At 37.9% G+C, this 10,927-nt stretch overlaps 1 protein-coding gene across 1 annotated transcript in view; it reads right to left on the bottom strand.

Moving 5' to 3' along the window:
- ZNHIT6 (zinc finger, HIT-type containing 6) overlaps positions 1 to 10,927 on the bottom strand; it is a 102,679-nt gene that overhangs the window by 86,542 nt on the left and 5,210 nt on the right. The window contains exon 5 of the mRNA XM_006831074.1: positions 9,317 to 9,420. Within this exon, the coding sequence (XP_006831137.1) occupies positions 9,317 to 9,420 (104 nt within the window). The remainder of the gene's footprint in view (positions 1 to 9,316; positions 9,421 to 10,927) is intronic.

The raw sequence follows: 10,927 nt of genomic DNA, 5'->3' as shown, positions 1-10,927 counted from the left end.
ATTAACTGCTTCTGTGGAAAGGTACACACTTTACGATGTAATATCACAGGAAGTTCCTTACCATTGTCTATGTGGCTGCAGTAAGTAAACGCCTGATTGGGATACCATTAGGCTTCTATTGTTTTGCACAGTTTTTGTAAGTCCCTGCCATGGCTCTGAAATTCTTCACCAAACTATATCAAAGCTGTTATGGCAGAGAAACCACAGAGCTAAACATTTTCAGTCAGTCAGTCAAATTTGTACTGAGCACCTATTATGTAATCCCCTACAGCTCACTGCAAAATCCACTTGTCCCCTCCACCCTGTGACCACAACTGCTAAACCCATCATTTCATTTTCCTCTGCCCTTTTCTAAAATCAGTTTTCAGGAAAAGTACGAAGTTATATTACCGAACCGACTCGACGGCACTTAACAACAACAACAACAACAACAACAATACTTATAACACACCATTAAAAAACAAAACAAAAAAAATCTATTTTCTAAGAAGTTTATCAGTAAATAATTAAGAAAAAAAAGTGTTCCTAACATTAAGACGGGGGTGGATGAGTATATTACCACCATATAATTAAACTGCTATAATTTTATCAAAAGTAGTTTTTGATTCTGCAAAAATGGTTTCCTATTTCTTTACAAGAGGGACACCTAGTGGCTAGATCCTAAAACAGAGATGGCGTTCTTAAATATTAATTCATGCTGCTACTTAAAAATGGGCACACAACTAAATACCAAAAATCTAAGAGAGGGGTACACACACAGAACTAGAAACATGGACCAAAAGGACGATGGGAAGTTAAGAACCCACAGTTCTACGCTGAAAATGTATAAAGAATATTAAGCAGAAGGGTTGAGCTATTAGAAATGAAAAGTCAAGGCCACTATGGAGACAAGCATCTGAGACAGGGAAAGCCCCAAAGTTGAGACTACATGGGAAATGTGTATGGTCTTAAGTCTGATGTTAGCTAAAGATATTATCGGGAAGAGGTCCCTCAGTCCAATTCTTCCTTCCAAATGACAAATCCAAGGACATTCCCCATCTCCCTGTCAAATTCTTACACCCAAATAAGCAGGAAAACAAAATGTGGGACTTGTAGAAACATATGAGATGCTAAAGGAGCTCTGGTTGCGTAGTGGTTATGAGTTGGGCTGCTAATCTCAAGGTCAGCAGTTCAAAACTACCAGTGGTTCCGCGGGAGAAAGATGAGGCGTTCTGCTCCCATAAAGATTTACAGCCTCGGAAACCCTGTGCAGAAGGGTCACTATGAGTCAGAAACGACTCCACGGTACTTAACAACAACAACATCCATGTATAACCAATACAGTCTTGAGACTTGATTTCTATGGTTTTCTGGTAACAAAACACTAAAGCACAGCTCAGAGCAGCAGCCATAGATAAAAATAAGGAATTTTAGGATAGTATCAAAATACTTCTCAGAAATAAAATATTCAAGATCATATCTATCTCTGCTGTTAAGTACCATCGAGTTGGTCATGATTCACAGCAACTCTGTCTTAGGGTTTCCAAGGAGTGGCTGGGGGGTTTCAACTGTCAACTTTGCAGTTCAAACCCATTTTGTAATCCAGTGCATTATCCTGAAGTGCCACATCAGATTATCACTATGTCTTTAAAAAAACACGATCTAAAAAAATACATCTAAATTATTTGTTAAGATGTTGCTAGGTCCATTAAGTCAGTTCTGACTCATAGCAACCTATGCACAACAGAATAAAATACTGCCTGGTCCTGCACCATCCTCACAATCATTGTTATTTTTAAGATGTTGCTGTTGTTGTTGTGAAGTGCTGTCGAGTCAATTCCAACCCATAGCGACCATGTATAGGGTTTCCAAGAAGCAGCTAGTGAGCTCGAACCAGTGACCTTGCAGTTCAAACAACTTTGCAGTCTGATGCATTAGCCCACAGTGCCACATCAGAACTCCATTTTTAAGATAGGGAACCGACTCCACGGCATACAGCAATCACAAAAAAATATATATATGATCTAAAATTTAAAAAGATAGAATAAGGATATAAAATCTCCATCCCTGTCTCCCTGGACTCAATTGTCCTACCTGAAAGTAACTACTGTAACACAGTGGTTTCAAATGGGGCTTCTAACCTCACGGTCAGTAGTTTGAAACTACCAGCTGTTACATGGGAGAAATATGAAGCTTTCTGCTCCTGAAAAGATTTACAGCCTCAGAAACACTATGTAGGGTCACTATGAGTTGAAACCAACTCCATGGCACATAACTAATACCACCATCACCAGAGTTAACACAGTTATATGAGTTTATATGTATGCAAATTATATTTTCAACACAATGAGAGCATACAGTATACAAGTTTCACATCTATCTTTACTCATCTTAGTTCACTTAAAGCTACTACATTCTTTTTTTCTTACAGACATACCATAATTTACTTGAGGAACTCTGATGACACAGTGGGTTAAGTGCTCAGTTGCTAATAAAAAGATCAGCAGTTTGAATCTACCAGCTACTCCATGGGAGAAATATGTGGCCATTTGTGGCATAAAGACAGCCTTAGAAACTCCATGGAGCAATTCTACTGTGTCCCTAGGGTCACTGTAGGTTGGAATCAACTTGATGCAACGGGTTTTGCTTTGTTTTTGATTGAGAGAAACATAACAAACATACTGAGTTCACTCAGAAGAAAGAGATATCTCCAAAGCCAAAGGGAAGCAGGAACTAGAAACCCTAGTGGTAAGCTGAAGTTACACCTGCTCTGAAGGCATTTGCCAAACTTGTTAGCCAAGAGGCTTGTGTTTCGATAGCAACTGGGTGACTTGAGACAAGTCTAAGCTGGAGACTTCAAAGTGAGATCATTGCATAAGGCCAGAGGAAGGGTGAAGCAGAAACATCTTGTCTGTTGGCAAAGAGCTGAGACACCAAAAGAACTTAGACTCTAGGGTGGTGGTGGTAGTTATGTGCTGTGGAGTCAATTCTGACTCATAGCAACCCTTTATAGAGTTTCCTAAGCTGTAAATCTTTACAGGAACAGAAAGCCTAATCTTTCTCTCATGGAGAGACTGGTGGGTTTGAACTGCTGATCTTGCAATTAGCACATAACAGGACTCCTTGGAGTGAAGAAGAAAAAAAAGGCTCAATTGAGAATGTTTTCACTATAGATTCCTCACATGGGCTTGGGGTTTAAATCATTACTATCAGCATAGTTTGAAAAGCTTTACACTGAAAAATCAAAGAGAGTCTTAAATTGGTGGCATGGAATGTCAACCATAAGCAAATGCATACCACTTTCCACATAAAGCTCAGATGAACTTGAGTTAACAATCACATATTAGATAAAAACAAGGAAACAAGTCACCATAAAGAGTCGGGGAGAAATAGCAGATTAGAACCCACGAACTTCAGATACTTGATGTATAAATGGAGTTAAAATCCACACAGAAAATGCTCTAAATTATTGGGGGGAGGCAGCAGAAAACTCAAGAAAGAAGAAAAAAATCTATCTGAAAGACCAGATATATTTAAAACAGAAACACAACTTATGGAAATGAAAAACTAAAGGAAAAAAAAAAAAAAAAGCCTCAAAGTGCACAAGTTAAAGATCAGATTAGATTCAGCTAAGAAACAAACAAAAAAAAAAAACCTGGACAGAATTGATGAATAAATTACCCATAAAGTAACAAAGACTGACAAAGAAATGAAAAATATGTGAGGTTAACATAATGTAATGGAATTTTTCAAAATTACATTCAGTACATGCAGCAAAGGAAGATAAATAAAGAGAAATCACCCAAAAACAGACATCAGAGTAAAACTGCAGACCTCCAAAGATAAAAATGAAGACCTCAAAAGCAACACGAAAGAAGCCATGATTTCCCAAGTGTCAAAAAAGAAGCGGAATACCAGTTTCACAAAGTGCTGAAATAAATATCACCTTTAGTTTTTTTATTGTGGTGAAAATATTCACACCAAAACACTGGCCAGTGGGACTTCCACATTTACAACTCAATGACACTGATTACATCTTTCACTATTACGATCCTTTCCCAAAATATGCTACAACCATTAACATAAACTCAATGCCTTCAAACAACACTTCTTCCTCATAGCCCATCAACTTGGTTCATAGCAACCCTGTTTAGGGTTTCCAAGGAGCATCTGGTGGGTTTGAAGAGCAAGAAAGCTGAGCATCTTTGGGATGAGGCTTATTGGAGGATTAGGTGCCTCCAGGCATTTATCAATAGAGTTAAGGAGCTTTCTTAACACTTGCTGGAGCAGGGCATAGGTCAGGCTGGAATCAGGAAGCAGAAGCTGAAGAAAAAAGGAGCATGGAAAACAGAGCTGCCTCATTTTCAAAAGGGAGGGCTTCTGGGATATCTAAGAGTGCAGCCAGAGCTTCCTACATTTATTTAGAAGAGTTGGAAATTTGCCAACTCCTGCCAGTTTATGGGGTTGCCTCCCAAAATTGAGGGACAGGGCTGCCATGCCCAAGGTGGAAGAAGAAAGGGGCCATTCTCCTAATTTGAGTGAAATTAGGAGAATGGGACTGTGCAAAGCTGAGGGGAAAGTGGGCTTGAAAAGCAGAGCTGAATCTCAAGCTGAGGGGCCTCCACTCAAAATTCAGACAGCATGGCTACCAGCCAGAGTTTAGAGGGCAGGGCCCTTAGTCTTAGAGAACAGAGGATTATTTTCAAGTTCTGACAACTAACATAAATTGTTCTGTTAGATTTTAGACTGGTGCCCATTATCCCTTGTTTTGCTTCAATTGCTCCTATTTGTAATGGAAATGTTTACATTGTGCCTGGACCACCAAAAACTTCATGAAAATTCCATGATCTTTTCATTCCATATTTCCATACTTGCATGTTAAAGCCCCTTGTATGTTAAAGATTTCTCATTTGTCTAGTCTGTCTTTTGACTTAAATCTGATTTAGTTTGATACCAAATTAAAAAAAATAAATGTATGGGTATATTTCCCTTATGCATTCTGAATGTGGTATCACCTTTCTTCATTTTGAAAATATTCTAATATATTTTGATCTTAAGGTGTAAATTTTGACCTACCTGGAAGTTATCTTATTAAAATATCCAACTAAACTGGCAAACACTACTTAACCGAATTTACTGAATAATTATGGTATTAATTTGAAATGCTACTTTGATCATAGAGTAGGCAAACATACCTGTATTAATTTTGCACAATCCAAACTATTCCATCAGTAGGTGTGTATTCCAGCACCATAAAAGTTTAGTTACTAGAATTTCATAAATTTTAATATATTATGAGTCAGCTTCATTACTGTTCCTTTTCAGGGTTTCCCTAGTACTTACTTCATGTTTCCTTTTCAAATGATCAGCTTCCTTCTTGTCAAAAAAAGAGAAGAAAATTCTACTGCTATTTTACTTAGATGACTTTAGATTTACAGATCATTTAAGAAGTAAATGTTATTTTTATAATATAAAAATATTTAAGATCAAGGTACCCTTTCCATTTACTCAGTCTTCTTCTTAAGTCATTCAGAATGGAGTTTAAGGTTTCTTTATTTAGAACTTTCATATTTCTTTCAACATAGATTTTTATTAGCACCAGGTGAAAGAAGACATAAAAGAGTAAAAAATTAGTCGCACTCCCATTAGATTAAAACACCCATTTGAAACAGCTTGTTTACCACTGTAAACAGCTGTCTCCACAGCTGATGAAAAGATTGAGTGAGTACATGAAATGATTCTGTCGAACAGACGAGTGACAGTGGATTATGTGGTGGATCATTTGCAAATCAGCCATGGCTCTCTCTGCCTACGAAATATCTATGACATAAATGGCTTTCAAAAAGTTTGTGCAAGATGGGTACTGTAACAACTCTTGGAAAAGTATAAACAAAAATGTTTGGACATCTGCAAACAAAATCTGGACTGATACTCAAAGGAAGGTAAAAGTTTCTTTTAAAAAATTGTTACTGGTGGCGAGACATGGATTCATCACTATGAGCCTGAGAGTAAACAGCAGAGTATGGAATGGAAACATCCTCAATTGCCAACCAAGGAAAAGCTCAAAAGTCAACCCATCAGCTGGAAAATTGATGCTTACAATTTTCTGGGATTCTCAAAACCAGTATTGGGACACTTTCAGGAAAAAGCTCAATAATCAACAGTGCTGGTTACAGTGAGATGCTCAATGAAGAGCTGAAGCCTAAACTTTGGATTAAATGCAGAGACTGCTATCCACAGGCATTGGGATCTTCCATGACAATGCACATTCACACATTTCTGCACACCCTGTGATACTCTGCAAAAACTTTGTTTTGAGGCATTAAAGCATCCTCCCTATAGTCCTGATCTTACTTCATCTGCCTTTCCCTTGTTTGTTCTCCTGAAAGCAGCCCTTCGAGGACAAAGATTCACCTCTGATGAAGAAGTGAAGACAGTGGTGCATTTCTAGCTCAACACTCAGCTTGAAACATTTTAAATTAAGAGAATACTAAAGGTTGTTGACAGATGGACAAAGTGTATTGACAAGCAAGGAGATTATGTTGAACAATGATATATTTGTCTTTTGTAAAAGTTAATTAAAATAAACTCTATAGCTAGAGTGTGGGTAATTTTTGACTTACCCTGGATACACTCTATGATGAGAGCCAAATTAGAAACCTTGGGTCTATTTCCTGTTCAAGTGCCTCTATTTTTTAATAAAGAATGTCAGTCTTGACTTACCTCAACAAGTATCCTTTAACTTTTGTTTGTTCATTACAGATATTCATTCTGCCTGTTCTATAATTCCTCAGTCTGCTGAAATTCACTGCTATTAAATACATTTTTGTCTGCATACACTGGCTAATATTACACTTCACTTTGACTATTCAGTGAAAACTGTAATTGTTATTCTTAGAAAAATTCACATACCATAATTTTGCCTATGATTTTAGGAGATTCATAGTCATACTAGTCAAAGACTGGGACTTCGAACCAATTCAGTCATGGCTAAAGCAAAATGGAAGAGACCTCAATATTTAAAATGTGGGTGAAGAAGAATGGTTAACTGGAATAGGAAAATCAGGGGTACGTACAAAGTCCTGGGTTGGGAGAATGGAACTAGGCATAGTGAGCCCTGTCAGGAGCCTGATGTGAGAGATGGGATTACTGACAGGACCTTAGAAAGTGACACACAGTCAGAGCAGCCTGGTTGGCACCATCTTTGTGCAGAGCATCATTGTGGTTCAAAAGATTTGATTACCACGCAACATCACACCACCCCTTTTCTAAAAGGGAGATTGAGTTTCCAGCAAGGCATCTGTCAGTAAATTTTTTCTGTTTATAGTTCATGTTCATTCACATTTTACAAATTTAGGTCTGAGCTAGTTTCGCTTCATTAGCCATAACTGAACTGGAAATTGGTTCAGAGCTCTGTCAAAAACTTCCACAATGAAGAATGTTTGGGTTAGAATGAACCAATACTTTTAAGGTGTCCTATTGTTTCAGTTGGAGTCCTGGTGTGGCGCTGTGGGTTAATGTGTCAGATTGCAAAGCCATTTGAACTGCAAGGTTGGTGGTTCAAGCTCACCAGTCACTCCTCGGAAACCCTCAATTAGGGTCGCTCTGGGTCGGAACCAACTCGACGGCACTTAACAACAACAACATGTTATATAGAAAGGAACTCTGGTAGCGCAGTGGTTACAAATCGGGCTGCTAACCTCAAGGTCGGAAGTTTGAAACTACCAGCTGTTCCAAGGGAGAAAGATGAGGCTTTCTACTCCCATAAAGATTTGCAGCCTCTCATGTGCAGGGTCACTATGAGTCAGAACTGACTCTACAGTACTTAACAACAACAACATGCTACAATAGAAGGAGTCCTGATGTGGCACTGTGGGTTAATGTGCTGGACGGCAAAGTTGGTTTGAACTGCAAGGTTGGTGGTCCAAGCTCACCAGCAGCTCCTTGGACACCCTCCATAGGGCTGCTATGGGGCGGAATTGACTGGATGGCACTTAACAACAACAACAACAAATGTTATATAGAAGTTTTTACATACAGTATTCACAGGTATATAAAAATGCATCATAAGGCTAGGGAGACAAAGAAAGAATAAAAAACTAGGTGAAAATTTTTGTAATTTATGTGTTGCAAGCTAAGCACTATAAGGTCAGCAGTTCAAACCCAACAGCCACTCCTTGGAAACCCTATACAAGGTCTCTATGAGTTGGAACTGACTCAACAGCACACAACAATGCATACATCTGCAATTCACACCCACCAGTCACTCTTTTTAAAAAACTATACAGGGTCACTGGAACTGACTTGATGGCACCTAACACCAACTATATATCAAATCCTTCTGACATACCAGTCACTCTCTGGGTGAGTTAATACACAAAGGCCACGAGTCTACAAGATAGCTATATCAATTTCGGTATTTAGATGTATCTAGATGGTGTAGCACTGTGGGTTAATGCGCCAGATTACAAAGCCGTTTGAACTGCAAGGTCAGCACTTCAAGCTCACCAGCTGCTCCTCGAAAACCCTATACAGGGTCACTATGGGTTGGAATTGACTCAACAACACTTAACAACAACAAGATGACAAAAAAGACTAGGAAATTGACTCTCAAGCATTATGCTGCTAATATATCATAAGAAACCACTAAAAAAAACACCACAACTCTAAATTACTCTAAATTCCTGAGTGAAAAATATAATGCAAGAATTGCAATTTGCCACCTTAGAAACCTGGGATGTCCAAAATGGAAATGATAAGCAAATTTGGGTTCTAAACCTAGAATATACACTGAATATATTCTTAGAAAAAGACTCCCATCACATGTATCTAGAGATACAAAATAATTATATTTGAGGCAGTAAGTTCTTTGGCTTTCTTAGCTCTGATGAGAATCATTCTGAATCTTTTCCGTCATAAAATACATTTTAATTTAATAAAGTACAAATCAGTTTACCTTAAAATTCAAACAATTCATGCCAATTTCTAAGTCTGTCAGTTACCAAATGCACAAAGGAATACCCTTGTATTTGATAATTTCAAGACATTTTACTTTGGAAGCCGAGAGAAAAAACTCCCACTTTTATAAATATAAGTCTTAAACATATATAATAAGTGGATAACAGCATCTAATAATATAATGCCCTTTGAAAAGCTTTCTGCTTAGTAGAATAATGCTAATTTTGATGGTTCTTATCTTCAAATTTATGAAAGGTATTATCCAATAATTTACTTGTGGACAAATAACAATAGCAATGCTCAGAACAAACCAAACCTTAAAGGATGTCTGTGAAAAATCAAGACACCTAATATGCTAACAGAGACATTAGGAACTTACTTCTTATCAAAAAACGTTGAATTTTCTTTTCTCTTGGTGAATCCATTGGGTAGAAGTTTTAGTGTGATACCTTGCCTCCGGGCACGGTTTTTCAAATAGTGCATCTAATAACCCAAAACAGCCACAAACAAATTAGGGAACAAACAGTTCAGAGAACACATGAGCAAATATGAAAGCAAGCATATGAGGGAGATTCAAAGAGTTTGGAGAAAAATTCTATGATCTTTTAATCCCATCTTTAGAGACTTCTTGAAATGCCCTTGTATAATAGCAAGTGATCTAGAAAAAGAAACAAACACCTGAATACCTAAAATCACAAATGAAATTGTTACACTTGTTGCAGACAATAAAAAAAAAAGTTATGAAAAATTTTATGCCAATAAATATAATTTAGATCAAATAAACAAAATACTTTAAAAATGTAATTTACCAATATTGACTCAAGAAAAGATATAAAACCTGAATAGTCTTATAATTACTCCAGAAATTACTTTAGCAGCATATGGGTTCACTAACAAACTCTTGAGGGAGAAAGAACACTAGTCGTAGTTAGTACTTCTAAGAACAGAATAGGAATATTCCCAACTAATTTTTTGAGGTCAGCACCATAGGCATACAAAAAAGGAAAATTAGATGTCAATCTCACTTATGAAAATATAAAAAAATGAACAAATGAACAGAGATGCACACATACACCCATGTATGTTGCTGTTAAGTGCTGTCAAGTCGGTTCAGACCCATAGCAACCCTATCTATATAGGGTTTCCGAGGAATGGATGGTGAGCTTGAACCTCCAACCCTGTAGTTCAAACTGACTTTGCAGTCCAGCACATTAACCCATAGCACCACTCCAGGACTCCACACTCATATACAAGGCAACTCAATTCTGCATGAGTGTATAAAAAGCATGACTTAACATAATCATAATGTATTAGGTTGAATCTTGATGTGGCACTGCAGGATAAGCATTAGACTTCTAGTCACAAGGTTGTTGTTAAGTGCTGTCGAGTCCGACCCATAGCAACCCTGTATAGGGTTTTCAAGGAGCAGCCGGTGAGCTTGAACCACCGACCTTGCAGTTCAAATGACACTGCAGTCTGATGCATTAGCCCACAGCGCCACACCAGGACTCCAAAGAACAGTGGAGTCAGTTCCGACTCATAGTGACCCTGCACAGGATTTCCGAGGCTACAAATCTTTAGGGGAGCAAAAAGCCTCATCTTTCTCTCACAGAACAGCTGGTAGTTTTGAACTGCCAACCTTGAGGTTAGCAGCCCTATTCGTAACCACTACACTGCCAGAGCTCCTTCAGGGTAGATAGTTCAAATTCACCAAATTCTCCTCTGAAACCCAATGTTATTGTTAAGTGCCATCTAGTTGGTTCCAACCCATAGTGACTCTATATAGGGTTTCTGAGAAGCAGCTGATGAGCTTAATCTGCCGACCTTGTAGTTCAAACCAACTTTGCAGTTCAAACCCACAACCCCACACCAGAACTCCTATTCTGGGTCACTATGAGTCAGAACTAACTTGATGGCACTTAACAACAGGTTAGTAAAAAAAAAAAAAAAAAAATCAAAAATCAACTAATAAAATTCACATTAGATTCAA

The sequence above is a fragment of the Chrysochloris asiatica genome, unplaced genomic scaffold (assembly GCF_000296735.1).
Source record: "Chrysochloris asiatica unplaced genomic scaffold, ChrAsi1.0 scaffold00002, whole genome shotgun sequence".
Taxonomy (NCBI): Eukaryota; Metazoa; Chordata; class Mammalia; order Afrosoricida; family Chrysochloridae; genus Chrysochloris; species Chrysochloris asiatica.
Note: the sequence above shows the minus strand (reverse complement) of the source record. Positions and strands in the feature narration are given on the sequence as shown.